Source organism: Fusarium verticillioides, chromosome 1 (assembly GCF_000149555.1).
Source record: "Fusarium verticillioides 7600 chromosome 1, whole genome shotgun sequence".
NCBI lineage: Eukaryota > Fungi > Ascomycota > Sordariomycetes > Hypocreales > Nectriaceae > Fusarium > Fusarium verticillioides.
The window spans coordinates 3,760,711-3,786,759 of NC_031675.1; the positions used below are offsets into that span (position 1 = coordinate 3,760,711).

At 50.4% G+C, this 26,049-nt stretch overlaps 9 protein-coding genes across 12 annotated transcripts; 5 read left to right on the plus strand and 4 right to left on the minus strand.

The window, feature by feature from the left end:
• Positions 1-83: 83 nt before the first annotated feature.
• Positions 84-3,775, plus strand: FVEG_00826 (hypothetical protein). Of its 2 annotated transcripts, XM_018887445.1 has the most exons (4): positions 84-101; positions 421-842; positions 900-2,828; positions 2,877-3,775. In XM_018887445.1, the coding sequence occupies exons 2-4, from the start codon at positions 547-549 to the stop codon at positions 3,151-3,153; spliced, it is 2,502 nt and encodes an 833-aa protein (XP_018743207.1). In that variant the 5' UTR covers positions 84-101; positions 421-546; the 3' UTR covers positions 3,154-3,775. The 2 variants fall into 2 exon arrangements, with proteins under 2 accessions (XP_018743207.1, XP_018743206.1); XM_018887444.1 differs by lacking the exon at positions 84-101 and having other exon boundaries at positions 381-842.
• FVEG_00825 (hypothetical protein) lies at positions 3,599-5,507 on the minus strand. Its single transcript, XM_018887443.1, has 3 exons — positions 5,214-5,507; positions 5,025-5,150; positions 3,599-4,969 (listed from the first exon to the last, which is right to left on the minus strand). Exons 1-3 carry the CDS (start codon positions 5,263-5,265, stop codon positions 4,266-4,268), a joined length of 882 nt encoding a protein of 293 aa, XP_018743205.1. The 5' UTR covers positions 5,266-5,507; the 3' UTR covers positions 3,599-4,265.
• Positions 5,508-5,655: 148 nt separating this feature from the next.
• FVEG_00824 (hypothetical protein) lies at positions 5,656-7,659 on the plus strand. The gene is made up of 3 exons (XM_018887442.1): positions 5,656-6,179; positions 6,253-7,205; positions 7,261-7,659. The coding sequence occupies exons 1-3, from the start codon at positions 5,987-5,989 to the stop codon at positions 7,432-7,434; spliced, it is 1,320 nt and encodes a 439-aa protein (XP_018743204.1). The 5' UTR covers positions 5,656-5,986; the 3' UTR covers positions 7,435-7,659.
• A 2,738-nt stretch (positions 7,660-10,397) lies between these two features.
• On the plus strand, positions 10,398-14,618 carry FVEG_00823 (hypothetical protein). 2 transcript variants are annotated; one of them, XM_018887441.1, is made up of 4 exons: positions 10,398-12,809; positions 12,891-13,793; positions 13,844-13,982; positions 14,047-14,618. In XM_018887441.1, exons 1-4 carry the CDS (start codon positions 11,834-11,836, stop codon positions 14,153-14,155), a joined length of 2,127 nt encoding a protein of 708 aa, XP_018743203.1. In that variant the 5' UTR covers positions 10,398-11,833; the 3' UTR covers positions 14,156-14,618. The 2 variants fall into 2 exon arrangements, with proteins under 2 accessions (XP_018743203.1, XP_018743202.1); XM_018887440.1 differs by having other exon boundaries at positions 10,398-13,793.
• Positions 14,458-15,917, minus strand: FVEG_00822 (proteasome component PUP1). Its single transcript, XM_018887439.1, has 2 exons — positions 15,538-15,917; positions 14,458-15,439 (listed from the first exon to the last, which is right to left on the minus strand). Exons 1-2 carry the CDS (start codon positions 15,661-15,663, stop codon positions 14,753-14,755), a joined length of 813 nt encoding a protein of 270 aa, XP_018743201.1. The 5' UTR covers positions 15,664-15,917; the 3' UTR covers positions 14,458-14,752.
• A 169-nt stretch (positions 15,918-16,086) lies between these two features.
• Positions 16,087-21,571, plus strand: FVEG_00821 (hypothetical protein). Its single transcript, XM_018887438.1, has 3 exons — positions 16,087-16,465; positions 16,565-17,219; positions 17,273-21,571. The coding sequence occupies exons 1-3, from the start codon at positions 16,364-16,366 to the stop codon at positions 21,019-21,021; spliced, it is 4,506 nt and encodes a 1,501-aa protein (XP_018743200.1). The 5' UTR covers positions 16,087-16,363; the 3' UTR covers positions 21,022-21,571.
• FVEG_00820 (hypothetical protein) lies at positions 21,072-22,484 on the minus strand. The gene is made up of 2 exons (XM_018887437.1): positions 21,627-22,484; positions 21,072-21,571 (listed from the first exon to the last, which is right to left on the minus strand). Exons 1-2 carry the CDS (start codon positions 21,641-21,643, stop codon positions 21,412-21,414), a joined length of 177 nt encoding a protein of 58 aa, XP_018743199.1. The 5' UTR covers positions 21,644-22,484; the 3' UTR covers positions 21,072-21,411.
• Positions 22,410-24,335, plus strand: FVEG_00819 (DNA-directed RNA polymerase I and III subunit RPAC1). The gene is made up of 2 exons (XM_018887436.1): positions 22,410-22,925; positions 22,980-24,335. Exons 1-2 carry the CDS (start codon positions 22,860-22,862, stop codon positions 24,057-24,059), a joined length of 1,146 nt encoding a protein of 381 aa, XP_018743198.1. The 5' UTR covers positions 22,410-22,859; the 3' UTR covers positions 24,060-24,335.
• FVEG_00818 (ubiquitin-activating enzyme E1 C) lies at positions 23,992-25,998 on the minus strand. Of its 2 annotated transcripts, XM_018887434.1 has the most exons (5): positions 25,817-25,998; positions 25,649-25,747; positions 25,588-25,593; positions 25,451-25,530; positions 23,992-25,400 (listed from the first exon to the last, which is right to left on the minus strand). In XM_018887434.1, exons 1-5 carry the CDS (start codon positions 25,864-25,866, stop codon positions 24,328-24,330), a joined length of 1,308 nt encoding a protein of 435 aa, XP_018743196.1. In that variant the 5' UTR covers positions 25,867-25,998; the 3' UTR covers positions 23,992-24,327. The 2 variants fall into 2 exon arrangements, with proteins under 2 accessions (XP_018743196.1, XP_018743197.1); XM_018887435.1 differs by having other exon boundaries at positions 25,451-25,747.
• Positions 25,999-26,049: the final 51 nt, after the last annotated feature.

Below are 26,049 nucleotides of genomic sequence, written 5' to 3' on the forward strand. Positions count from 1 at the left end.
GTAACCTCCCTATATCACTGAAGACCATAATTCAATCACCCCAGACTGTGGGGATCCGTTGCCATTCTACATCAACCTTATAAGTACATCGCCATGGAAAGGTAGGTTACTGCTCTGTCTGTTTGCAGCCCGCCCTCTTGGATCGCCGCTCAAGTTAGTACACTGTTTACTGTGAATGATCACGCGGACAGCAATTGTGGCCGTCGGTCGTTTACCACGACCAATATTGTACAGGACAAAGTGTAAGCGATGAGAAGTCCATTTAGAAAACCCGTTCATATCTTAACTCTAAAAAAACAAGGTGATTCTTGGCCGGCTCTTGACCTCCACTATCTCAAGGTTGTGTGTTAGTGGGAACTACACTAAAATATTATCCCTGCCAACCATTGATGGCTGACATCATTACCTCTTCATTTGCAGCTCCAAGCGAGAAATCCCACCCTATTGCATTTCGGGCGTTGGTTGTCTTCCTCTCCTCCTCGGCCTTCTTCTCTTCTCTTCTCATACGTCTCAAAAACGCTCGTTCGCCCATTGAAGATATTCGCGATGTCTAGCAATCGTTTTGCCGACCTAGCAAGCACTAGCAAAGCGACTCCTCCTGCTTCGACCTCCAATCAACTCCAGGCTCCCGAGTCGTCAAATACCTCCAACGCATCCAAGGCAAGGAAGAGGAAGGGCCATCGCGGCGGCAGGAAGAAGCGAACGCGTAGAAAGAGTTTTGCGGCATTGGATGATGATGATCACGATGAGGATCGCGACGCCACAGGAGAGGGGTTCTTCAATCTTCCGAGAGCCAACTTGAGTAATACCAGTATAGATAGTGAGGCATTGCTGGATCATCGGTAAGCCAGACTGGCCGGGACGAGTTTTGAGGGCAATTTTTTAACAAAACCTTCTAGGGACCATCAACCATTGCGTCCCCGTCGAGCATCAACGACGCCAGCTACCAGCGGCATACCAGTCTCACCTTACTCGGGTTCAGCCAGTAACCGGCTACGATCAATACCAGCTGTCTCTGCCGAGGAAGAGCATCCTAGCCATACACCGTGGGACGAAAATGCACCATTACTCGGCGAATCAGTAACTTCAGGTTACGGCGCAAGTGACGCAAGATCAAACCAAACGAGAAGTCGTCGCGCGTCTATCAAGTCTTCAACGACACGCCTAGGAACCTCGTCTGGGGCAAGAGATAACTACGATGTCAACGCCCCTCCATCCATGCCAGGCTCGCCTACTTTTGGTACCGCGGACCGTATAGAACTAAGCTTGGGGGATGTTATGATTCGGGATGGGCTCGGGGCAAGTCGCGACGACTCTCCGCATCGCATGATGGGTGACATCGACATTCTCTCCGATATGGAGGGCATGGGTGACAATCGCCCTGATATGGCCCGGCGAATGGCAACCGGAGCTGAGCAAGACGTTTGCTTTCCTGCTCCTGGGATGTCAGAGCTCGGAGATGACGATACACAATCGCAGGCTCATGAACACCGACAGTATCGCACGCGCCGCCGCCGTGGTCAATGGCCTGACTTATCTGTGCTAGAGGAATGGAGCCACATGGAAAAGGAGGACCGAACGGAGGAGCGCCGTGTCAAGAGAATCACAGAACCGCAGCTCATCAACGGCCGCTTGCGCCCTGTGCGTAAGGGATGGTATCAGACGGACGAAGAGTCCCCATATCGTTTTACCTATTTCAATGAGGAGTTCCAGAGCACAATCCACAGTCAGACTATCTCTGAGCTGGTTCAGCCTGGTGGTGGCTTCCGGGAACTGTTTGTTCCAGATCCTCGAGTTCTATCAGACGACGAATCAGACGAAGACGATATGGAACCTACACCTCTTCCAACAGGCTTGCGCCATCATAGCACTGCTCCAGAGGGTAACTCCAAAGTCCACACGCGCCAGCCATCATTGTCGACAGTTCATGATCACCACGACTTGCGCGAAGGGACTACGTCGCCACTCAAGGATCCTCTCGCCCATGTTGCTTCAAGAAGCGAATCTGGACGTGCTACACCTACTGAACGGAAGTCTGCGGATGAAAGTGTTCGCGTTTCTCAGAACACTTCAGGCGAACCAAAGGAAAGGACTGTCAGGTACGGAGAAAGACCAGTCTGGTGGCTTGATGTCCTCTGCCCAACTGAGCCTGAGATGAAAGTCATATCTAAAGCTTTTGGCATTCACCCACTTACTGCAGAGGATATTATGCTTCAGGAGGCTCGCGAGAAGGTCGAGCTCTTCCGACATTATTATTTCGTCAACTACCGGTCGTTCGACCAAGACAACAACAGTGATAACTTTCTTGAGCCAGTTGATATGTATGTGGTAGTATTTCGCGAAGGCGTTCTCAGCTTTCACTTCTCCAAGACGCCTCATCCCGCCAATGTCCGACGCAGGATCCGGCAACTGAAAGATTATCTCATTCTTTCTTCAGATTGGATCTCGTACGCTATTATCGACGACATTACCGACGTGTTTGCTCCCTTGATACAGAATATTGAGGACGAGGTTGACGAAATTGACGACGCCATCCTGAAGCTGCATTCGTCTGCTGATAAGCGACTTAACGAGACCTCCTCCAAGAATGATGATGCACTGACAAACTCAGATCCAAGCACAGATATGCTTCGGCGAGTGGGAGATTGCAGAAAGCGAGTCATGAGTCTATACAGGCTGCTTGGCAACAAGGCGGATGTAATCAAGGGATTTGCTAAGCGTTGCAATGAGCGGTGGGAGGTTGCGCCACGGTCTGAGATTGGTTTGTATCTCGGTGACATTCAAGACCATATCGTCACAATGACAGCCAACCTGGGTCACTATGAAAAGTAAGACTTTTCTCTACGATTGGAAATACATTTCGCTAACATGTACAGAATACTGGCTCGATCTCACGGTAACTATCTCGCACAGATCAATATACGGATGAATGAGCGTCAGGAACAGACGGCAGATGTTCTCGGCAAGCTCACTGTTCTCGGTACGATTGTGCTCCCCATGAACATCATCACGGGTCTTTGGGGTATGAATGTATGGGTGCCAGGCCAGGAATACGAAGGAGACCTTACGTGGTTCTTCTGGATTACCGCTGGTCTGTTGTTCTTTGGTCTGGCATGCTACATGATTGCCAAGAGAGTGTACAACATTGTTTAAGACAACACAAACTTCTTGTTGGTGCATACGAATATTTATCAGGGGTAGGCATTAGTGCTTTCTTTGCACATTCTGATCCGCGGCACATGGCAAGGCACACAGCCAACTTGACCCTGCTGCTTCGTTCTCTTTGTCATTTGGTGTTTGGAGAGCTGTTTTGGAAAATGGATGTCTATCTGGGACTCGCTTTTCTGCGAACACGTATACCTCTGGGTTGTTAGAAAGGATGGGACTGCTTAGGATATTATTCTACAGGCGGTGTTTATGGCTGAAGATTCGTACACGCAAAATTATCAAATCCACTACTATCATACTTAGTTCTTCTATGGACATGTTGTAGCACTAGATTCAGCCATTTTGCAGGTGTGGAACCAATTTGTACTGTTATTTGTTTTCACGACAAGCATTTGTTTAGTGTCCTTGCTTGGTTATCATCTTAATTCAGGTTCAGTCTGTATCATTTTCAGGAGCTACAAAACTTCAACCTCTCTTGCCAACCAGATCATTGTATTTAGGACCTATAATACTCAATCTGCGCGATTTCCAAAGGTCGTTTGCAAGTTCTCGCCACATTAACTATACTGAATCAATATAACCACATATTAGATACTCACCCCTGGGGGAGCAAGAAAATATCAGATCTCAAGATATATTAAGGTATCATAGCAAATTCAGTATAAGGTATACTAAAAGTATACTAAGTTATCCAAGTCTTTGTATCATTGAGGATCGAAGTTCTGAGTTTTCCTTCCCCCTAGCCACCCTATACCTGAACTGCACTTGAGTATCACTTGTTCTCACGGCACCAAGCCCAAAAGCCGCAAATAAGAAAGATGCTTCCACAACCCAATTAACGTGGAGTTATAATTGATCTCTCGTGCTTCTAGATTTACACGCATGTACATGCATATGTTACCCTACTTTCCGGTTATTGCCCAGAAATGGCTTCCTCCCTAACACTAAATTCATACCTGAGCCTGCGCCCGAACGCCTTATACACCGAATGTCGACCTGGCCAGGATATGGCGCGCCGTGGACATGTTGGATAATGTGTAATGGTTTGTGAAGTTTCTGATGACGCACATCTGAAACGTGCTGGAGAGTATGTGGGTCTACCTCCGTTGCCCAGCAAACGTAGCACGGAGAGCCAAAATCTGTTGCCTCTCTGCCTCAGGAAGCATGTCAATTTGGGACTGAGGGAGCTCCATCACTGCGCGCATCAAGGCATCGGGATCCTGCGCAGCTTGTGCGGGAACCGCGACAGGAGCGGCAGCATAGGGCTGAGGTGGTGCCTGATAAGGCATAGCAGCAACAGGAGGAGTGTTGCTGGCAACCGGGTAGCTAGGCATGGGCGCAGGAGGGAACGCAGCGGGGGGAGCCCCAGGCTCAACGACAGACTGGATGGCTTCGGGAGAAACGAGTCCCATGAGGAGAAGAGCCTGGAATACAGCGTAGGCCAGCTGAGGCGCTTGTTGGAGGAGCTCGGTGGCGCGCTGCGGTTCGCTACTGGCAAGTGTCTTCATCTGGGAGAGAATATCGAGGAGTTGAGGAGGAGGAAGGGTTTCGAGCGTTCGTGAGATAGCGTCGGAGCAAGAGACACCGTGAGGAAGCTCCTTTCCAGCAGGCAGAGGAGGAAGAGTGCTTGGCTGAGCACTGTAGCTGGGAGCTGCGCCATTAGAGACGTGCGGGTTGTAGTTAGATATGGCTGGGTCCTTGTCGTCATCGCTACTCTTTTGGTCGTTACTAAAATCGACGCGAAGCTTTCGTCCCATGATCTCGAAATCGTTCAGGTTGCGCACAGCGGACGACGCAGAATCTGCATGACTGGGTTAGAGAGATTGAGTCTTTTTAAGGGTTACTATCATCTATACCGGTATCCGGATAGTCTGCGAAACCGAATCCTTTGGGCCGTCCAGTCTCAGGATCATACACAAGACGGAATCGCTCGACTTTGCCTGCGCTGCTGAAAATGTCGGTGATTTGCTCTTCGGTCAAGCCTGGAATAAGTGTCAGATGCGATGCGGTGCGGCTTCAACTATGACAAGTGCGGTTGAACTCACCATAGGGGATATTGCCAACAAAGACGACGCGAGAGGGTGGTCTTGTCGACATATTGAAGCTTCTGTGATGCGAGCGTATCCGGAAGAAGAAAGAGAATTACACAAGTTAAAGAACTAAACAATTCTGGTCTAGGTCAAGTTTTATATATCACAAAGTGAAGATAAGAAGAGACGGCCCGAGTTGTGATGCAATGTCAAAGTCTGGGAGAAGTTATTGAATTTCTCAGCCTTGCCAATGAACAAAGGTTAGGCTGATGGGCAAACCTAGAGCTCCGGTGGAGACGATCAGCTGGCCATTCAAAACACAGAGTCAGCTGGGTCTCTGTTCCAGACTTACAGGCCCCAGAAGCCCTGAGTCAAACCCATCCTGGCCTAGTGCAAAAATAGAGGATACTAGACCCTGCAAAGCGCCGCCGGAGCTACTGTACGTTTTAGAAGAGGACGTCAGCCGCAGTTGGAAAAAGGTGGCCTTTTTGGATTTGGGGCAATCGACTGGACAACTTGTACTGTAATTCTGTTCTCGCATTTGCTTGGTGTTTCTTTTTCCTTGAATTGTTCGGATCCTCGAGTGCCAGGTGCAGATCCGCAATCAACAGCGAGAAACTCCAGTCGATGCTGCCTCTCCTTTTTGATAGCTGATTGTTTTTTTTCACATACCCGTTACTCTATCTCGCCATCAACCCTCTCCTTTTTGATTGGCGCCTCAGTTACGGATACCCTCGACTTACAACTGCAACTGCTGCGCTGGCTTTCATCGTCGCAAATAGGTCATCATGCCTCCGAAATCGAGATTTACAAGGCTCGATGCCTTTACCAAGACGGTCGATGAGGCAAGAATCCGAACGACAAGCGGTGGTATCGTCACTATCGTGTCGCTACTAGTGGTCCTGTTCCTGTCATGGGGTGAATGGGCAGAATATCGACGCATTGAAATACACCCGGAGCTCATTGTGGACAAGGGAAGAGGTAGGAAAGCCTTTGCTATTCCTAGACACAAAGCGTAACTTCCGCTCGAATGCTGACATACTGTGGCTTACAGGAGAGCGCATGGAGATTCACTTAAACATCACATTCCCCAAGATGCCCTGTGAGCTCTTGACTCTTGACGTTATGGATGTGTCTGGCGAACAGCAACACGGAGTCATGCACGGAGTGAACAAGGTCCGCCTCCAGCCTGCTAATCAAGGGGGTGCTGTTATCGATATCAAGTCTCTTGCGCTACACGACGAATCCGCTGACCATCTCGATCCTTCATACTGTGGTGGTTGTTACGGCGCTCAGCCTCCTGCCAATGCTCGCAAGGCTGGGTGCTGCCAGACTTGCGACGAAGTCCGCGAAGCCTATGCGCAGTCATCGTGGGCCTTTGGCCGTGGCGAGGGCGTTGAGCAGTGCGAGAGAGAACACTATGGCGAGAAGCTGGATGCCCAGCGCGAGGAGGGATGCCGTATCGAGGGTGGCCTGCGCGTGAACAAGGTCATTGGTAACTTCCACTTTGCTCCCGGCCGCAGCTTTAGCAGCGGTAACATGCATGTCCACGACTTGAAGAACTACTGGGATGTCCCCAAGGGCAAGGCGCACGACTTCACTCATTACATCCACTCTCTCCGTTTCGGACCTCAACTGCCCGACAATATTGCCAAGAAGGTTGGCACCAAGAGCTCGCTTTGGACCAACCACCACCAGAACCCCCTCGACAACACGCGCCAGGAGATCCACGACCCCAACTTTAACTTTATGTACTTCGTCAAGATCGTGCCTACCTCCTACCTTCCTCTCGGCTGGGATAACAAGGGTATCAAGATTGCTGGTCTCTTGCAAGACGACAACGCTGGCCTTGGAGCCTACGGTTACTCTGAAGATGGCAGCGTCGAGACTCACCAGTACTCTGTGACTAGCCATAAGAGAAGTCTGGCGGGTGGCAACGATGCCGCTGAGGGCCACGCAGAGCGTCAGCATACCAGTGGTGGTATTCCTGGCGTCTTCTTTTCCTACGTGCGTACATGTATCCTGGCACTAAAAGCATATCTCGAAGCTAACATCCGTCTAGGACATCTCGCCCATGAAGGTCGTTAATCGTGAGGAGAAGGCCAAGACATTCAGCGGTTTCCTGGCCGGACTTTGCGCCATCGTTGGTGGAACCCTGACTGTTGCTGCTGCTGTGGATCGAGGACTGTTTGAGGGTGCGGCCCGTATCAAGAAGATGCGAACCAAGGACCAGTGAAAGGGAAATTAGCCCGTTCAAGTCTACAATGCGAGACCAGCTCGGTTTGGCGAATGGGATTCGACAGAGGTGTCTATCGGTGGGAGCAGTTGCATGTAGATATTGCAAAAGTCCAGTGCTATATGCGTTGGCGGCGGGTAGGCGTTCTGGAATAGTTGGGATTTTAGCAGCGCTGTAAAGAACATGAGACTGCGAATTGAATATACTTGAGATTCATGCGCGAAATCTTGATCGAGTCCATTTGAAGAATGATTTGACGTAGGATGATCCTAAGGATGTCTCGAGGCGGCTAGAAACGAAACTCGCTTCTATCCCTAGTTCCAACGGCCATACAAGGGAGGATTTATTGAGATCTGCAAACTCACAAGCATGGGACATGGGGGAGTGTGGGAATTTCTTGAGCTTGTCTTCTGAATCAACTCCGTATTGCCGGGGGATCGTGGAAACCATAACCATGGAGTCGATCTTTGCTGACTTTGTACCTGACAAGAAGGGCGAGCACGGAGATTAGTGACGAGATAGAGATGACTGTACGTAAGCAAAGAAAGCGAATCGTTTTCGCTAATTTTGTTGCTCTATCTGACACCAAGACTCTGCTAGGGTTCCATGATGTCGTCGTAGCGAGAAGCGGCAGTCAGAAAGGCGAATGTTGATCTCCGAAGAGGGTGTTTGGTTGGTTTTTGATGATGCAGAGAAGCAACATTATGAAGAATGAGATACGGGCTGCTCTGGCCACTTACATTTGGGCGTTGTACGATGATCTAACGTTCAGAACGCCAGCTTGACTAGTTCAAAAGGGCTGCAGAGAGTAACACTGCATTGATTGGCTCTCTAGTTTAGCATAGGTGATAACCTCGAAAACTCAATCTCAAATCAAGCCAACTTTGCTGCTTTTTGGCCTTTTCACGTCGAAATATCATCTTACAAGTGAGCCTCTGGTTAAGGAGACCAGTACAGTCATGAAACCCAAAATCACTATAAATATTGATATGAGCAGCCATGATAGTGGTGAAATGGTAGCCACATGCAGCAATGAGAATCGAGTTGTGATACGATTCCACTGTTAGCCTTGTACGTCACTGCAAGTGCCCTTGCATGGATGATGTCTGTAGAAAGTTTCGTGATACGCAGATGACTTGGTTGTGACATCTCGATCCAGCCAGTAGGTGGAGTTGATATTATTTTATATTTGCGTACTCCATACGCCTCATCTCAATACGCGTCAGATGGTTAGTCTACTGTTATTGATTGAGATCGAGGCATGGTTCATATGAGAGGATGAGATAGACTGGATGAACACGCGTGCAGTTTGCCTTGATACCAGTCCAGTCCTGGTTTGCCGAGTTGCTCATTAGCGCAACACATGGGCTGCTAAAAAGAAGAAGAAAAAAACACCCGTGGCGGAGAAATACTCATGCCCAGGTACGAAATGGTGGAGGCTTACATATTATCAACGAGTCACCAGAGCCGTCGACTGTACGGATAGTCTCTTGAATCTGTATCCATTTTGGATGGACGACAATCGTCGTCTAGACCATTTTCAAATGGGCCCAGGGTGGAAATAGAGCATTCGGTAAAGCAATCCTGGTTTATCTAGTTAATGGGATCGCAATGCAAATCAAAGCAAAGCAAAGGGGGCACTGAAGAGGCGCGGTCGACCCAGCCCGGGCTGGACTTGTAAACACCACGCTAAAAAGGTCTTTGATTTGTTTCTACTGGGAGTTTGTGAGGCTGAGGATGACTCAGGATGAGATTGACGATACGCTAAGCATTGGAGGATATGCCAATGTGGTTACTGGCTTGTGATTGTTATATTCGTTGACGGAGAGGGAGAGGACCGTAATCCGTAACATCTGTATGGACAAGACCTAAGATTACAATGAAGTACGAATCTCGTTCAACTAGCACACCTCATGCACAAACGAACAAGTACCCCAGACCTAGCGTTGTGGCTGCAACAGAACTGGTCCCTGGGTAGCGCCAGAACCCGGAAGCGGCTTGAAGTTGGTGGGGTCTCGCCAGCCGGCCCCTGGCTGGCGTCTCATTGTCGCATTGCACCTAGCAATGGCTTTTTGTCTTGTTGTTTTGAAGCCTCGGGAGGTCAAGATAAAGCAATAATTAAGGTATTCGACAACGGACTCCGACAGACGCTAAGGGCATTGAGTTTATCTACCAGACACATGAGACAGTACTCTATCAAGCACACAGTCTGGCAGTACCTTGTGTCTACTATATTCCCTGCTCATGCAAGTACTAACGTGCCTTATCATCTTCGCTGTTGTGTTACCACGGTTGCTGGTCGTTTCCTCAAAGGCAGCGAGATTAAAGATGCGTGTGGGCAACTTTAGTATGAGACTTAATGATTGCCTTTCCGAGTAAAGTGAGGCAGCCTCTGTCTAATTTACCGGACTCTTCAACGCAAACATGGACCACCCCTTGTTGGTGTATCTTACCTACCTCGAAGAGGTTGCGTCTCCGTCTTGAGTGGGTTCGTTCCCGTCAAGACGAAAATGAAGCATTGCTCAATTCTAGATAGGCTTGCTGGCTAGTTGTGGATTCAGAGTCAATAGTGAACGCCCCTTCTGGTCATGAGGTGGCCTGTCTTGGGCAAGTTTAGTTTCGGAGGAATTGAGTTGTGAACAGTAAGGCATGTTAAGACAGCGCGGGGGGAAATATCAGATCAGTGTCATAGTGCCATCAAGAGTGCTCGTATTTGAGGCTCTAGACCATTGATACGATGCTGCGGCTGAGGAGAAAACTGTCAGGCTAAGGCTTCCTTATCAAGTGGCGAGAGAGGGCTTTACGAGGGAGATATACTCTGTACAATAACGAGATTCATCCCACAAGATCAGATTGGATCGTGTTGAAGAGGCATGGGTGTGGTGTGGTATCTGCAGGTAGGTACGGATAGTTTTAAGGGGTCGTCCACCCATGTGGATGGATGGGCCTTGCGCAAGGCTTCACATTGTGCAACTCAATGCCCTCATGTCTTCACGAACCAGACATCATAGTCACACAACGCTCAACATCTTCCTACAGTGCTTTGTTCCCAATTCAGTAATCATGTCTTTTGGAGTGTCGCATAGCCCAACGCCTCTAGCTTCCCTTGGAAGTTGGACCTCAGGACCTCTGACTCTCTCCACCTTCTTTCTTAATTTATGGATGGATGGATCATGGATCCTGCAGAAAAGGGACGGGTTCCATGGATCCTTGATCCATCCCATCCATGCTGCCTTCTAACGCTCCACCCTCCCTTTCTTCCATCAAATCCTGACTGACTCTCTTTGCACTGGAACCAATAACCACTAGGTACCTAACGAAGCTGCACAGGGAACGTAACTTAATTAGTGCCTTCAGTGTGTCGTTGCTGCTTGGGGGCCGGGCTATGGGTGGTGGTCATGTACCGTTCCTTTGCATCCATGGGGGTCTAGCTAATGGATGTCTTTCCGGCATCGTACTTTAATTAGGACATTAGGTCGGGTAGATTAGTAGCTCTCAGACCCCTTCACCTTAAACCTCCACTACCTCCCACCCAACTTTACGCACCACCTCACCACCCGGTATCTGTACATACATACCTCTCGTCCAAGACAACTTAGCCCTGTGACGCCGCCAGTGTTCGCTGTTACTTACATACGTATTGTTTGAATTGTACACGCACTCGCCGCTCTTTTTCTCTTCTTTCCAATTCTTCTTTTGGTGTAGCTCTCACTTTCTGTGGCTCTGCTCTTTCGATTTCCAAGCCTACCTACTGTACCTACCTGCATAGCTCAACGTCATTCACTGTCGTCCGTCACCCCACGAGGATCATCAACAACGACCATTGAAGCCGATTAGCACAGTACCCTGAATATACGGCCCGGCAGCGCGTCGCATTACCATCGATCTCGCAGCGCCCTCTCTTTCCAACCGACGACTTCATCTGGTCTTCTGGCTCTTTGCTTGTTTCAACTTTGTTCCAGCGACCATCTCCGTATCACAATTCGCATAGCGCGGCCCGCGCAAGTTCCCTCCGACGCCGATCCCTTCTTGGCTACTACCTCTCGCCCTCGACTCGCCGTCATTCTTGACGTCTGTTGACCATTACACATTCTTTGCCTTCTTCCACCAAGATCGACAGCAGGCCTCCGTTTTGCACTGCTTTATGCTCTCACGCAATATACTGGCTTAGACAATCGCTTCTTCGAGTCATAGAGATTTGCGACAACTTGTTCACTCTCACATAAACTCGGCGCAGCAATCCTTCGACCTCCCCTAACTCTGTAGATTTCGAGCGCTCTGGAACTATACCGAAACGACTGTCGTCCTGTTTTTTTTGCATCTGTGCTTGGCTTCGCAAGTTCCTGGTCTGCATGGAAACACGCCTCCATAGCTAGACTTTTGTTCTCAAGCGACCACCATGTCGTCACGTCCGTCTCTACTGGATTTGCGATCGGACTCTTCCAGCTCCAACCTTTCTACAGTCTCTAAACCCTTGCGCTCACCTCGCCTCCATGTTGCTGGCGAAGTCCCTCCTGAGCTGTCCCCCTTGGACGCTTTCGCCATGCAAAGCCGCCTGCTCGCAAGGCAATTACAAGAAAGCGCCAAAGAGGGCAACCGAATGAGTCGCCTTCCTCCTCTGACCATTGAGAGCCCATTAATCGTTCAGGGTCGCTCTGAGTACTTTCGCTCATTGTCACAAGATTCAGGCTCTGAGGCCGGTGATCATCCGCCTCTGCGCCCTAGTTCTGGTCTCGCGGTAAGGACAGAGGTGGAGGATGCCTTCAGCGATGACGCTGAGCGCCCTGTGTCTATGCATCCACGAATGAGCCGAATACCGCCGACTCCCGATGAAGAGGTACCCGCAGTGCCTCCACGAGCTCCGTCTCGAGGACGGGTTTTGGATCACATTGATGAGACAGGCTCATTTTTCGGCGCCAGGAGGGAACGATCGCCCTCACCGTTACATAGTGATACGCAGTCACAGTTTGGCAAGCGAGTTGAATCATCTCCGTCTCGGAAAGACGACGCTGCCTCACTACTATCTGCCCGACGACCAAGCGGCTCGATCAGCGAATCGGTCACCGGTTCACCAGAAAAGCCCAAGCATCCATATGATGAACTTGGACTGGCGCCACCTCTGACTTCATTTCATCCAAGACGACGTACACCCAGCAATGTGTCATCTCCAGCATTGCCTACTGACGAGGATGGCTCGGGTGGCATGGCGGCTTCGTTTCACTCACTGCCTCCACGGAAGCTATCTTCTGCAAGTGCAATGACCTCCCCTGCGGTGGGCTCTTACCGACGATCTCCTTCCATTGGCTCCGAATCCTCTGCGCTCCCTCGACCGTCCTTCAACTTTTCAAGACCTATGAGCAGGTCTGGCACACCTGGTATGGAGCAACCCTTGAGACAAGCTTCCTCTGATAGCCAACCTTCGTTCATTTTGGCTGATGAGTCGGTTCATACACCAGTGAGCATGCATAGTGAGGCATTCCTTGAGCAACAGGCCGAAGACCGTGACAAGGGTGCACCATCCTACATCTATTCCAAGTTTTCACTCCCGAGAGGCAAGGCCATTCAACGCGCGGAACCAGATGAGCATAATCCACAAGCTTCCTTCCATTGGGAACAGCCCATGGTGCCCCCAAGCGACGTCCACCGATTTGAGAATGCCCCTCCACCCTCTCCTCCCACTAGACCTACAAGCTCCTCCGCCAATACCGTCCCAGACGATTCCCTGGCATCGGGTAGCTCAATGCCAAAGGCATCAATTGAGTTGAGGAAGGTTCAATCTGAGACGACACCACCACCGATGCCCCAGCTATCTCCAACTGCAAGTAGACTATCTGCCGAGGAGCCGCGCGCATCAGAGGATGCGCCTAGAGGCCGAGGTCGAACGCCCGTTTCAATAGCCACCAGTGACACAGCAAGCACGATCAAACCACCCCCAACAGCTCGCTCGACAGCGCCTACAGCATCAGAAATGAGTGCAGAAGAGCACTTGGCGAAGGGTATCGCATGTCACGAAAGTGGGGATCTGAAAGAATCCACATACCACCTCAGATATGCAGCACGTCTAGGCGACCCGACCGCTATGCTTCTCTATGCGCTTGCCTGCCGTCATGGATGGGGTATGCGTGCTAATCAGAAGGAGGGCGTGGAATGGCTTAGAAAAGCCGCGGAATGCGCTAGTGTCGAGATCGCGGATGATGAAAGTCATGTAAAGGAGGGTAAGCATGTTGACGTTGTGGAACGAAGAACTCGAAAAGCCCAATTTGCTCTGAGCATTTACGAATTGGGAGTAAGTCACATGAATGGCTGGGGTATTGAGCAGGACAAGTCACTGGCTCTCCGCTGCTTCGAGATCGCCGGTAGTAAGTCTCCCAGATGAACCATTAAGAGCCAATTGCTAACACGACCTTAGACTGGGGCGATGTCGATGCGCTGGCTGAAGCTGGCTTCTGCTATGCACAGGGTATTGGATGTAAGAAGAATCTGAAGAAAAGCGCCAAATTCTATCGCATGGCTGAAGCCAAGGGTATGAGCATGGTTGGGAATAGCTGGTTAGTCTTGACAACCAGAACACATAACCTGGAATATACCCTCGTACTCACTAACGTTAAACAGGATTCACAAGGCCAAATACGATGACGACGGCGAGTCAACCGCGCCCAAGAAGGACAAAAAGAAGGCCCGTAGCAAATCTCGAACCAGAACCATGTTTGGACTGAAGTGAGCTCACGAGCCGCTTTAGTGACACGCCTACTATGATAATGATGACATCTTCGACATACCCATTTTAATCGGAGTTTTTACTGGTTTTCCATTGCATTGGGGGTTTCATGGGGATTAGGAGGAATATTCTTGTGCTCCCTGTAACGTTTGCTCAGGGCTGGAACTTAGCCAGGTTAGGGGCTGGATTCGGTATCGTGTTCAGCGTCAGATTCTAGATGAGGACTTTTAGTGGATATACCCCGACGAAAGGGTGATATGGGATTCTTATACCTATTCCATGCACAGCAAAGACACTGCTATAGTACGGTGGTTGTCTATTCTATTCAACACATTCTTGGACACGTCTTGGACACTGCATCCCATATCCAAGAGCTAGGGAAAAGCAGCAGAGGCACTCAAGTTAGACAAAAACTTGCCTTTTCCTTTTTGAAAATTAATTGCATTCGAAATATTGTATTGAGCTGTACTGGCATCATCAGTCACAACTCCGCCTGCCACAGATAAAGGCCTGTTCAGTGATCCCGTATGCAGTATACTGGGATTGCGTGTTGTTACATGCCGCGGCCTACCTCATCTAAAGTTCTGATGGGATCTCTATTTAGCTGTCAACGTCCATCTTCTCCTCCACGGGTACGTCTTCCACGCTAATATATCGCTTGATCTCGTCCCTCTTGATGATCTTTTCGTTCAGCACCGCCGTCGTGCCCTTGGGGAAACGGTAACTCTGAAGCTTGGGATCCTTCTCGTTGGGCTTGATGTAGTTTCTCTTGAGTGTTGTCTTGTCCTTGGTGATGATCGCCACGTCTACGTTTGAGCCCGAGCCCAGATCGTTCCAGACACCAGCAAGAATGGCGTCGCTCGCCAGCTTCACGGCTTCCTCCTGGTTAAGATCGAGCTTCCACTGCGTCTCAAACACACTCATAGCTGCCAAGCTACCACTGCCCATGGTAACGTAGGGAAGCTTATCTGTGCTGCCGTGAGCGTGGACAGTGAAGAGGTGGGTGCCAGTAGGGTCGACGCCAGCAACAACCAGGTAGGCACCGATGTGGCCCTGGTAGCGGAAGAGGTGCTGCTTCAGGAGGGTCATGCAGGTGACAACGCGGGGCTTGCGACCTGTGGATAGGGAGTGCAGCTCGAGTTGAGAAGAGATGAGGGCGGTGGTGAACTCTGTGTCAGCGGCGGTACCGGCACCAGCGCACCAGATCTGAGGCGAGATGTAATGAAGCTTCTCGCAGTTCTTGTCGGCGACAATGGGACCGGATGTGGCTCGAGTATCGGCAGCAATCTAATGGAAAGGTTGTCAACGTTGAGCTCTTGGTGGGATGGCGGTAGCTCCATTTAGTGACCGAAGACCGGCGCTCGAGACAGCAAGGTATCACTTACCACAACACCACCATCAAATATGCATCCAACAATAGTCGTTCCAGTGCTGGTGGCCTTGGGAAGAGGGACTCCGCGGGCGTGGAGAGCCGCATTGCGGTTGTAGTTTGAGAAGTCGAAGCCTGGCATATTGAGCGACCCGTGATGCCCCGGTTGAAATATCAAGATAGTTGATTTGCTCGAGTGTCCGTAGGATAATGCGGTATCTTGAAAAATGGTAAGATCGCTCGGGGTATCTTTTGCGATGGGGGATGTTGCTAGTCTTTGACAATTGCTAGACGAGTTGAGGTTAACAAGGCAGAGCTGATGACGAGGCTAAAAGCTGCCTCCAACAGTTGAGCTTCACTGAGCACCTAAGGTACAGCAGCATACAGCGGCGCGCTCTGATTGGTCAAACCTGATAGGCACGACAGGCAGACCACGCCTGGGCTGGAGCAGTACCTACTACTTACCTTACCTAACTTGGTAGTAACCAGTGGCTCAAACTTTAACACGTGAGGAGAAGTCTGGCAAGAGCATATCAAAGTCAATGAGTTATTTGGGCAGTTCCGACTTGATATGAAGCTTCGTATCTAATCTAAGCTCAAAACATTCCCAGCTCTTAGAGGTGTCATCTACGGAGTAAAATCATTCGCAACTGAATTTCTACATAAGTCTCCTGCGCCTCTAGGTGCATCAATCGGGCCAATCACTATCTGGCAAAGTACGTCCCCCAGCCTACCACTGCCTGGGCCAAAGCTCCCCCCGGTCGCCCCAGTCCACTCCTATGCTGAAGGCAAATTTATGAACTTCAGGTCCTCTCTCCAAGGCCGGCTACTCTGCTACAGTCATGGCTTTCAGCTTTGGCAATTCAGGAAACGCTATGCTCGGGAGTACGGCAGGAGCAGGAGGACTGACTACAGGCCCTGATCTGGAGACGATTCAGACAGAGGTGGGTGCGCTATTCTTCTAACTTGATGGTTTCGTTTCATGGTCTTGTTTGTTTTGTTGACTTCATGGACGTGATGCTAACCGCTCCCAATCTGTACAGGATCTTGGCTTTCTCTCTATCGCTGGCGACGCCAAGGTTCGCCTTACATCCGCGTGGCCATCTCTTCCATCTTCTACCGCGTCGCTTCTCAGCGTCGCTTCGCGCAAAGGTCTTGTCGCTGCGGCTGGACCCGACCAAGTTGTCATCGCCACAACCGAATCGGTGCGAAAAGCCTTCGAAAAGCCCAAAGATGGCGACTTGGATATTCGCGAGTTTGAGCCTCAGCTCAAGATCCCTATGCCGATGCGAGTTTCGCAATTATCATTTACTGCGGATGAAAACTATTTAATCCTTTCCGCCGAATCTGGCGGCGGCTTGGCTGTGTATGAGGTTCAGAGTCTATTATCGGGATCAACAAACTCGGCTTTCGAGCTGTCAACGAACGGTGAAACCCTGAGAGCTATGATCCCGAACCCTACCCCTGAGAAGGCGGAGCTTTGCGCTATCGTTACGAATAACGGGAATCTTCACATGGCAAACCTGAAAGAACGGCAAATCAGCAGCGTTCTTAAAAACCAAGTCAGTTGTGCCAGCTGGAGCTCCAAAGGCAAGCAGCTATGCGCCGGTCTGGGTGATGGCACAATTTTCCAGATGACCCCAGAAGGAGAAGGGAAAGGAGAAGTACCTAAGCCGCCAAGCGTAGGTGACTTTCATGGTATGTAACTGCAAGCTTTCATTTAATGTCAAGATTGGCTAAAATCATCTCAGTATCGTCTCTTACCTGGCTCGAGAACCACCTGTTCTTGTCCATCCATACTTCAAATAACAAATCGCCGCCGACCTCTATCTACCATGTCATTACGCGCCAACCACCATCATCTTTCAGCTTTCAGAAGCTTACCGATCCTGTCGAGCCGTATGGATCAGACAAGACACCACATCACTCGATTCTGCGACTCCGAGAATTTCCACCAGCTCTCCAAGATATGCTCATTGTTGCTTCCACAGCAGCCTCGGAAATGGGCGTTTTGAGCCGTTCTAAGACACCTTTAGCTACGGACAAGCCTGCAGATGCTATCACCGGAGTGTTCACGACGACAGAGTTCTTGGATGATACCAAGAGACCGACATTACCAATGACTGACTCCATGGATGATTCCACACCGATTGGTGTAGCCCTCGATCTTTCCGGCAAGGACAAGGTTTACAAACCCATTCCATCTGACGTCGAATTGGAAGAATCGCCAGGCCCGCTACCTGGGTTTTGGGTACTCACACATGAGGGCGTTCTTTGCGCTTGGTGGGTAGTCTATAACGACTCTATCAGGCAGGGCACCTCGTATCCTCACTTGGCTGCGGTTGAGGGCACATTAGCGCCGACACCAACTGCAGCAACCCAAGCCGGTCCTGCGGCTCTAGCATCACCCTTTTCTAATCCTACCCCTTCCGCGTTTGGCTCGGCTTCGCAGCTTGGACAGAAGTCATCTCCATGGGGTGGTGCTAACGCTGGTTCTGCTGCCCCTAGCACAGGGGGTGCCGTATTTGGTTCAAGCGGCTTCAGCAATATCGCAGCCACCTCTGCTCCGGCATTCGGCAAACCTAGTTCCATCGGCTTTGGGCAATCGTCTCAGCTAGGTGCGAAGAGCTCTCCTTGGGCATCGGCATCAGGTGGAGCATCAGCTGCTACTCCTGCTTTTGGACAGTCGGGATTTTCGAGCTTCGCAAACAACAGCAATACCAGTCCTTTTGGCAAGGCGGCGTCCAATTCTCCATCAAGTGCTCCATCATCCGGGGGCTTTGCTGGCTTCGCCAGCAAGAGTGGTTTTGCTTCTGTGAATAACAATAATAGTGGTAGCGTATTTGGCAGCGGTAGTCAACCCACTGCCAGTCCTTTCGGATCCACCTCAAATACCGAAACAGCTTTCCCGGCCAAATCTGAACAATCTTCTAGCAGTCCTTTTGGGTCTACCCCTTTCAAGCTCCAGAGCTCCTTCAAGCCTGATGGATCTGCCAAGGACGACGCAGCTAAACCCAGCGGTTCTTTGTTTGGTAGCAACTTTGGATCAGCCCTTACTGATGCGACTAACAAACCCGAAGTTACGACGCCTACACCCAGGGATGAGGAAATGGACACCGCGGGAGCAACGGAGGAGACCCCCCAAGCTAAAACCAAGGACTCGCTATTCCCTGCGCAACAAAGTCCCGAGTCCACAACTCCGACTACAACACCTGCGCCATCTAAGTTCGGGTTTGCAACATCGCCAGCCCCCCAGACATCTACTTTTGGACAGCCATCCAAGTTTAGCTCCACTGGTGGTGGGCTTTTTGGAAACAAGCCGGAGACACCGAAACCCAGTGGCGGTCTTTTTGGATCTCCCTCGAGTACCCCTAAGCCCAGCCCAGGGCTGTTTAGTTTGACTTCTGCGACACCCAAGGCTGGTGGAACCCTTTTCGGATCGCAACAGAACACACCAAAGGCCAGTATTTTTGGAGGACAGCAGAAGCCAAGCGGTTACACAGGAATCTTTGGCCAGAAGTCGGAGTTCGTTAAGACTAGGAGCCCTGAGGCCAAGAATCCTGAAGTCAAGGTAGAAGAAGATGACGCCCCGCTGCCTCCGGACACAACCAGCAAGGCCAGCTTTGCTGTTGGTGAATCGTCTTCCTCATCGGCGGCATCCAAGGCTGAAGCCGCCCCTCTGCCCCCAGACTTCATTCCCAAGCCTAAATCTTCCTCGTCTGCTGCTAAAGCGGCTGAGGCCTCTGATGCCCCATTGCCGCCAGACTTTGTTAATGTGTCCAAACCGACAGACAAGGAATCGGCTGCCTCTGCTGCCCCCCTGCCGTCTGAATCCATCGCTTCTGCAAAACCAAGATCCGTTTTTGACAAACCAGACGGTACTCCAAAGGCGCCTTCGAGCCTTTTCCCCGCCGTCGCCGGACCGCCCTCGGACGATAGTGATGACCTGGATGACGAAGACGATGACGAAGAGGAAGACGATGATGGAGAGGAAGGAGAAGAAGAAGATGATGATGATGGCGGGTCTGAGGGCAGTGGTATCGATGTTGCCAAGGATCTGAGCCCAACAGTCAGCAACCTAACTCCCGGATATACACCTCAAAGCTCATTTGGTGGACCTGGCGGGCATGCTCTTGGAAGCCCCCGAACAAATCAAGAAGGCTCACGACCTTTGTTTGGCGAACTCAGCCGCAACGCCCCCGTATTTCCGCGACCTAACGCGACCAGTCCCCGCTCTCCCAGTCCGGTTCGAGGGGCAGTGCCGAATAGGGTCCTAAGGTCAGAGAACATGAGATCTGTGAGTGCCCCAGGAATTGCCTCGCATCTCCTTGGACATAGGCAGTCACAGATGGGTGCTTCCATAACCAGCAGAGACGCTGGCTCGTCAGAAGACCCATTTGTAGCCCAGCATCGTAAACTTAAGGCCAAGCAGGAGGCTGCAGAAACTCAGCCATTAGTTGACGAGGATGACGACGAGGTTCAGAAGCTTCTAGCATCAGAAGTGGAAGGAAGTTTGACCCTGGATGAGTTCATTGCCCATTCAAACGTCGCTCCGCCTGCTAAGGAAAGTATCCCAAGCCAAGTCGAAGCAGTCTATCGCGATATCAATTCGATGATTGATACACTTGGTCTCAATGCGCGAACTATCAAGTCATTCATCAAGGGCCACACGGAGAACTGCAAGCAGGGTGGACGCAGTAAAGAGGATCTTGGTGACCCCGAAGACTGGGTTCTTTGCGAGATTGATGAGTTGGGAAACATCTTGGACAATGAACTGTACAATGATCTTGAGGACGGGCGAGTTCGTGACTTGGACGCTAAACTCGATGCTTGTCACGAACTTTCCAGGGATATGCATCGCCTTCGAGCTAAGCAGGAGGACTTGAAACAAATTCTTATGATTAGAACCGACCCTGACCAGGCTGAAGTAACACGATCTATGCCTCTGAGTGCGGAGCAAGCAACACAGCAGAACGAACTGCGACGCGAGTTCGCCAAGTTCTCGAAGCTCTTGGCTGACGCAGAAGAATCCTTAACGCTGCTCAAGACAAGAATTGCATCCGCCTCTGGCGCCTCAGGCAAAGGCAAGGCAAACGTTCCTACGGTTGAGGCGGTGATACGTACTATTGGGAAGATGACGGCGATGGTTGAGAAGCGCAGCGGGGATATCGACGTTCTCGAAAACCAGCTGCGCAAGGTCAATCTCAACTCTATAAGCCGGGAAGGGTCTCCTATGGTGACACCACAGGGAAGGAGGAGCATCATGTTCTCGCCCGAAGGAACGCCCGTTAGAAATCTGCGCCATAGTTTTGCGGGCAGCATGTCTCTGGGTGCATCTGTTCGAGCAACCCCCCCACGCAAGAAACTTAGTGGCTTCAGTCGAGAGGAGAAGGGTGATTTAATGGAAAAGAGAACACGACGGCAAGCGGTATTGGGCAAGCTGAAGAGCAGCGTCGAGAAGAGAGGTGTCAGTGTTTGGAATATGGAGGATATCGAATAATCATGGACAATGAAACAAGATGGACATTATCACGGCGAAACAAGACAGAACATGGTGATGAATAGGGCATGGAGCAACCAAGCAGCTGTATCTTAGATTTTAAATAGTGTATCAATTGGTCATACCAACTACCCGGAAAGCTAATGTATCCCACTCCCCCCCCCTTCTGCGATCTGTTTTCCCTTTTTGATCATGATAGTGCTCTGTAGCTAGTTCCATTGTGAGAATTGTAATTCCAGCTCAATAAAGCCATTTTGTCCTCACTATTACGACCAATTGATTTCCCTGAGGAAAAAAAACACAAACATCATTGTACTCCTCGGGTATCCTCAAACGTTGAATTTCAAGAAGACGTTTGTTGTGCAAGCATTGAACTAGTGGTCAACCCGCTCAGGCTGCTGGAGCAGGCGGAGCAGCAGACCGTGGGATGGCAGACTTGGGGTCGGTGGCTGGAGTATTGTTGGAGATATCGCGAGGAATGTTTGATGGGTTAGAGTGAACCCGGCAATGTTCCTTGTTCTTGTGCTCGGGGTGAGGTCGAGGAGTGTAGCTAAGGGGCCACGGTTAGGTAATGGGAGTCTTCAATGAGGATCGAATCGACATACTTAACGAAGGAGAGCATCCTGAAATGTTGCTGGTGTTGCCGCGTATAAGTGGTGGATTTTGTTGACTGTGCTTTAAAGTATTTCTCAACTACAACTGTTTGCTTTATGGTTATGATACTAACAATGATGAATTGGAGAAAAGGTGGGAGGCCAACGAGTATTATATAGCTGATATCATCTCTGATCAAATCAACTTACATACATTGTATTACAAAGGATTGGTTGGCCGGACCGGTTGTGCTCTGGTGACTGACTGAAAGGACTTTGAATTGCACGTGTGACCGGCATCAACTTTGAGGACAGAGCAGGGGTTCGCCAAGGACTTTGAGTTTGACTGGAGGACATGGGCACAATACTGACGTCGTACGGGTTGCCCGGACAGGGAAGTGATGGGATCTCTCAGCGGGGGTAGAGCGTGCGCATGACCCCTGGAACGAGGAGAATGAAGTGCGCTGCAGCTGGTCTAGGGGATGATCCTAGTGTGTATGTATTGTTTATGATGACTTGGGGATGGCAATCTGGCGATGGACGACGACTGATTGGGTGCGCTGAAATGGCCAGAGGCCGGCCCGGTGAATGAGTCTGTTCTATGAACTCTTCCCGACTACGGAGTAGCGGGGGCACAATCTCGGCATCTTAGACAAGAGGCAAAAGAGTCTTTGTCGAGAGACTCGTCTTATAAGTGAGCTTTCAAGGGGGCTGGCTATGTCTGGTTGATGCGGCGTAAATGATCCGAAGTCGCTCATCATCAGATCAGGGTTATGGTTTTACGAGATAAGGGCTCATGAGTATTTACATGCTCTCAATAACAATTGAGGTGCCCTTCCTCATGAAAGAATCCAACGCAGGCTGCCCTCATGCAAAGCCACCTCGACTGACATTGTCACTGTTATCAGACCATGTTCTTATAACATTAGGTACGTACCTACTCCGGCTCATCATAAGTGGGGCCCGTGGTCTACCCACCGAAGCATCCACATGGGTCGGGCACGGTCGGCGGTCTCGGAGACGAGTGGGGAAATCTACGCCGCCTCTTTCTGCAGGCAAGATCGGCAGTCCCCACTAACCCTTCACCTTGGATGATCCACATTCTTCACCTTCCACTCACCGAATCTTCACCTCGGAGGGGCTTCAAAAAATTATTGTCTGCTTCGTTCAACACTGACGTCCAAACGTTTATACAACCACCACGCCTACTCACCAGCCTGTAAATACATAATACCCACTACCGCAATGGCAACCGCACAGCAGGCTGCGTGGAGAAAAGCTCCTACTGCAGAGGAAATTGCCAATCGTCAGGTAAACTTCAATTGAGCAATGCTAAATGCACTGTAACCTAACTTTTGCGCCCAGACTGTTGGCATTAACAAGGAAACCGTCACAAACATCACCTCGACTGATTACCCAGGCCATCACCCTGGCGAAGATCTCGCATTCACGCTCGATCGTTTCCGCGATGCGTTTTCCGTAAAATTTCACCAGAACGATCAGTTCCTCGCCTCTTTCTCTCTTGTCGGACTCGACGCTTCGCTCGCAAACGCTTTTCGACGTATTCTACTTTCCGAGATCCCCACCCTCGCTATCGAGAACGTTTATATCGAAAACAACACCTCTGTCATTCAAGACGAGGTTCTCGCGCATCGTCTTGGACTCATCCCATTCAAGGGTGGTCGTGAGGGTCTGCACAACTTCCTCAAGTGGCACAAGAAGCCAGAGGCTGGCGAGGATCCTTATGCCGGCTGTTTTGACTGGAACACGGTCCGCCTCGAGCTTAACGTGACATGCACCGTCAATGAGGACGCTTCGCCCGCTGAGAACGACCCTCTCAAAGCTTACCATAACGCCCACGTTTATGCGCGCGACATCGTCTTCGTTCCTACTGGCAAGCAGGTCGAGTACTTCAGCGGCGAGGACGCCATTGTGCCCACGAACCCAGACATCTTGATTGCCAAGCTACGACCCCGACAGACCATTAATCTCGCCATGCATATGCACAAGGGAATTGGATCCGATCACGCCAAGTTCTCTCCTGTCGCAACAGCCTCGTACCGTCTGCTACCTACCATTACCATTACCAAGCCTATCCTGGGCGCTGATGCCGAAAAATTTGCCAAGTGCTTCCCCAAGGGTGTCATCGGCCTCGAAAAGGTTACGGCTAAGGAAGCTGCTCAGGCTGGTAGCGGTTATGAGGGCCAGGAGGGCGAGACTAAGGCCGTGGTTGTTGATGCGATGAAGGACACTGTCAGCCGAGAGGCTCTACGACATAAGGAGTTTGAGGGCAAGGTCAAACTTGGCCGAAGGCGAGATCATTTCATCTTCTCCGTCGAGAGCACAGGGCAATGGGATAGCGATGAGCTTTTTCTCGAGTCAGTTAAGCACCTCAAGCTTAAGTGCAAGAAGCTTGAGCAGCAAGTTATCAACATGGCGAGGTAGCCTACTACATCATAAAGAGATTTTGGGTCTTGTTTGGCGCAGTATCATAATTTTTGGGTTGATTTGTTTTCTGCGGTCTCTACGGTTAGATAAAAAGGAATGATACCATGACCACATCATAATATTTGTCACCCGTTTCCTCTCTGCTCCCTAAAAGGATACTCATCTAGTACTTTTTGAGTCGTCATCATGTACCTCTCATTCATTAATTCAACGCCTAAAGATGCCCAAAAGCCTGAACGCCCTTTGCTGACCACTTGGTCGAGAATCACGAACTTGTCTTAAACTTGAAGTAAAAGTTGAATTCAAGGGGAAACGCTGGATCAGTGACAACAACCTGCTGTCCGTCTTCGAGTCCAAGCTCTGTGAGGGACTTACTCAGGTTGGGGCGTGTCTGCTCCTCCAAGCCTGGAGGAAATTGCATGTATAGAGTCTTTCCTTCAGCACGGATCGATGGCTTCTTTAATTGCGCCTCGGGGCGAATCGCGAATGAATCGATCAACTCCTGCAGTGAGGAGTTGGGGTTGACTTCAAGAGGGCGAGCCTGGCGTCCACAGACAGGGCAGTCGTCTTTCTTCTCATGCTTGAAGGTGTATGTATAGATGCTATCATTGCCAGAGTACATCATATAGTTTGTGTCGAATCCAAGACAAGGGGCGGAGGTTGTCGCGATTTTAAAAGCTTCGTTACAGCATGCAGCGGCGATGATAGCATTGGTAGATGCAATCGCCGGAATGATGTTCTTGATGGTTCCTTGCGTTAACGAATAGGTGACACCAGGGATGCCAAACTCTTCCGCACGAGTAAGTGCTTTTTGGAACAGCCAGGTTACGTGCTCTGGGTCGTCCTTGTCAAGCTTCGGGAATGGCTTCTCTTGCTCCCAAGCAATAACGTGGGCCCATTCAATGCAGTGCTCGGGTTGTCGTGGGATAGAGGCAATAGTGCACAGAGGAACAGCGGCGCGCGGGGCGTGCATATCCAGCTGGCACTCAATACAGGATGTCATGGATGGGAGGATGACTCGCGCCTGTCCCTTGAAGCCTTCAGTGCCACCATCAATGAGGGGCTTTATCGCATCGGGGTCTTCAGCATCTTCGGCAATAGAAACAAGCATGGCGTTGATCCAACGGCGGGCCTCGATGCTGTCTAGGCCGCAGATTACAAGCTGGAACTGCTTGTAAAACTCCTCGTCGAAGTCCTGGATACGGTTGTTGTGGGCTGTGATGGAGACGCCCTTGACTCTCTTTTGGACGAAAGCAGCGGCAACCTCTGCTTTGTATTTGCCAACATCATCTTTTCGGAACAAGAACTGGCGGTTGAGGTTGGAAATATCGATGGTATCTAGAGCAAGATGAGCCAGCGATCTTTAATAGAAACGACGATTCACAAACCCATGTCTATTACGTGAATGTTCCTGAATCTGGACATGGCAAGATTCTTTAGAATTTCACATCCTAGGCCTCCTGCGCCGCTGTATCACGGAAGTTAGTGAGCCGGACATTTGAGTCTCTCAAGAGAGACGACTGACATGACACTACACAAATTAGCATGGCTTTGATAGGGTGCTACATGTGTACATCAATACTCACAGAACTTTGAACGTTTCAAACTGCGCCAGAAACTCCGGCGCAGTAGCATCGGGATCGGTATAAGGTCCTGCGTTACGGCGGATTTGGTCGAGATATTTCCTTGCCTTGCGGTCAGTTGTTTGTTTGTGGTTTCAAGAGCTCCAACAGCTCCCAGCTAAAAGGTCTTACCATCGCGCGTCTTCGTAGCCGCCGGCAACTTCCTGAGCAACACTAGCCATACTGAAGATTTCAAGGACTTTGTAGAACAACAACAACAAGCCAAATGAATGTATGAGAAAGTTTGCAGGGGATATGTAAGATCAGAAAGTGGTCCGCAGCTTGGTTACTTAAGGTAAGGCCTTAGCTCTGAGAGGATCCGTGCGTGGGGGAGGCCCGTCATTGCCTGGAGCTGGCTCGGTGAA

Coding starts and splice junctions, on each gene's coding strand:
- FVEG_00821 (XM_018887438.1), top strand. CDS start 16,364: ATGGCTTTCAGCTTTGGCAATTCAGGAAACGCTATGCTCGGGAGTACG. Junction 16,466..16,564: donor TGGAGACGATTCAGACAGAG/GTGGGTGCGCTA, acceptor CAATCTGTACAG/GATCTTGGCTTTCTCTCTAT. Junction 17,220..17,272: donor AAGCGTAGGTGACTTTCATG/GTATGTAACTGC, acceptor AAATCATCTCAG/TATCGTCTCTTACCTGGCTC.
- FVEG_00824 (XM_018887442.1), top strand. CDS start 5,987: ATGCCTCCGAAATCGAGATTTACAAGGCTCGATGCCTTTACCAAGACG. Junction 6,180..6,252: donor CATTGTGGACAAGGGAAGAG/GTAGGAAAGCCT, acceptor TGTGGCTTACAG/GAGAGCGCATGGAGATTCAC. Junction 7,206..7,260: donor CTGGCGTCTTCTTTTCCTAC/GTGCGTACATGT, acceptor ACATCCGTCTAG/GACATCTCGCCCATGAAGGT.
- FVEG_00826 (XM_018887445.1), top strand. CDS start 547: ATGTCTAGCAATCGTTTTGCCGACCTAGCAAGCACTAGCAAAGCGACT. Junction 843..899: donor GAGGCATTGCTGGATCATCG/GTAAGCCAGACT, acceptor AAAACCTTCTAG/GGACCATCAACCATTGCGTC. Junction 2,829..2,876: donor AACCTGGGTCACTATGAAAA/GTAAGACTTTTC, acceptor TAACATGTACAG/AATACTGGCTCGATCTCACG.
- FVEG_00825 (XM_018887443.1), bottom strand. CDS start 5,265: ATGTCGACAAGACCACCCTCTCGCGTCGTCTTTGTTGGCAATATCCCC. Junction 5,151..5,213: donor TGTTGGCAATATCCCCTATG/GTGAGTTCAACC, acceptor CACTTATTCCAG/GCTTGACCGAAGAGCAAATC. Junction 4,970..5,024: donor CGCAGACTATCCGGATACCG/GTATAGATGATA, acceptor CCAGTCATGCAG/ATTCTGCGTCGTCCGCTGTG.
- FVEG_00822 (XM_018887439.1), bottom strand. CDS start 15,663: ATGCCAGGCTTCGACTTCTCAAACTACAACCGCAATGCGGCTCTCCAC. Junction 15,440..15,537: donor TATTTGATGGTGGTGTTGTG/GTAAGTGATACC, acceptor CCTTTCCATTAG/ATTGCTGCCGATACTCGAGC.
- FVEG_00818 (XM_018887434.1), bottom strand. CDS start 25,866: ATGGCTAGTGTTGCTCAGGAAGTTGCCGGCGGCTACGAAGACGCGCGA. Junction 25,748..25,816: donor GGCTACGAAGACGCGCGATG/GTAAGACCTTTT, acceptor CCGCAAGGCAAG/GAAATATCTCGACCAAATCC. Junction 25,401..25,450: donor CATTCACGTAATAGACATGG/GTTTGTGAATCG, acceptor ATCTTGCTCTAG/ATACCATCGATATTTCCAAC.
- FVEG_00823 (XM_018887440.1), top strand. CDS start 11,834: ATGTCGTCACGTCCGTCTCTACTGGATTTGCGATCGGACTCTTCCAGC. Junction 13,794..13,843: donor CTGCTTCGAGATCGCCGGTA/GTAAGTCTCCCA, acceptor ACACGACCTTAG/ACTGGGGCGATGTCGATGCG. Junction 13,983..14,046: donor AGCATGGTTGGGAATAGCTG/GTTAGTCTTGAC, acceptor AACGTTAAACAG/GATTCACAAGGCCAAATACG.
- FVEG_00819 (XM_018887436.1), top strand. CDS start 22,860: ATGGCAACCGCACAGCAGGCTGCGTGGAGAAAAGCTCCTACTGCAGAG. Junction 22,926..22,979: donor AGGAAATTGCCAATCGTCAG/GTAAACTTCAAT, acceptor TTTTGCGCCCAG/ACTGTTGGCATTAACAAGGA.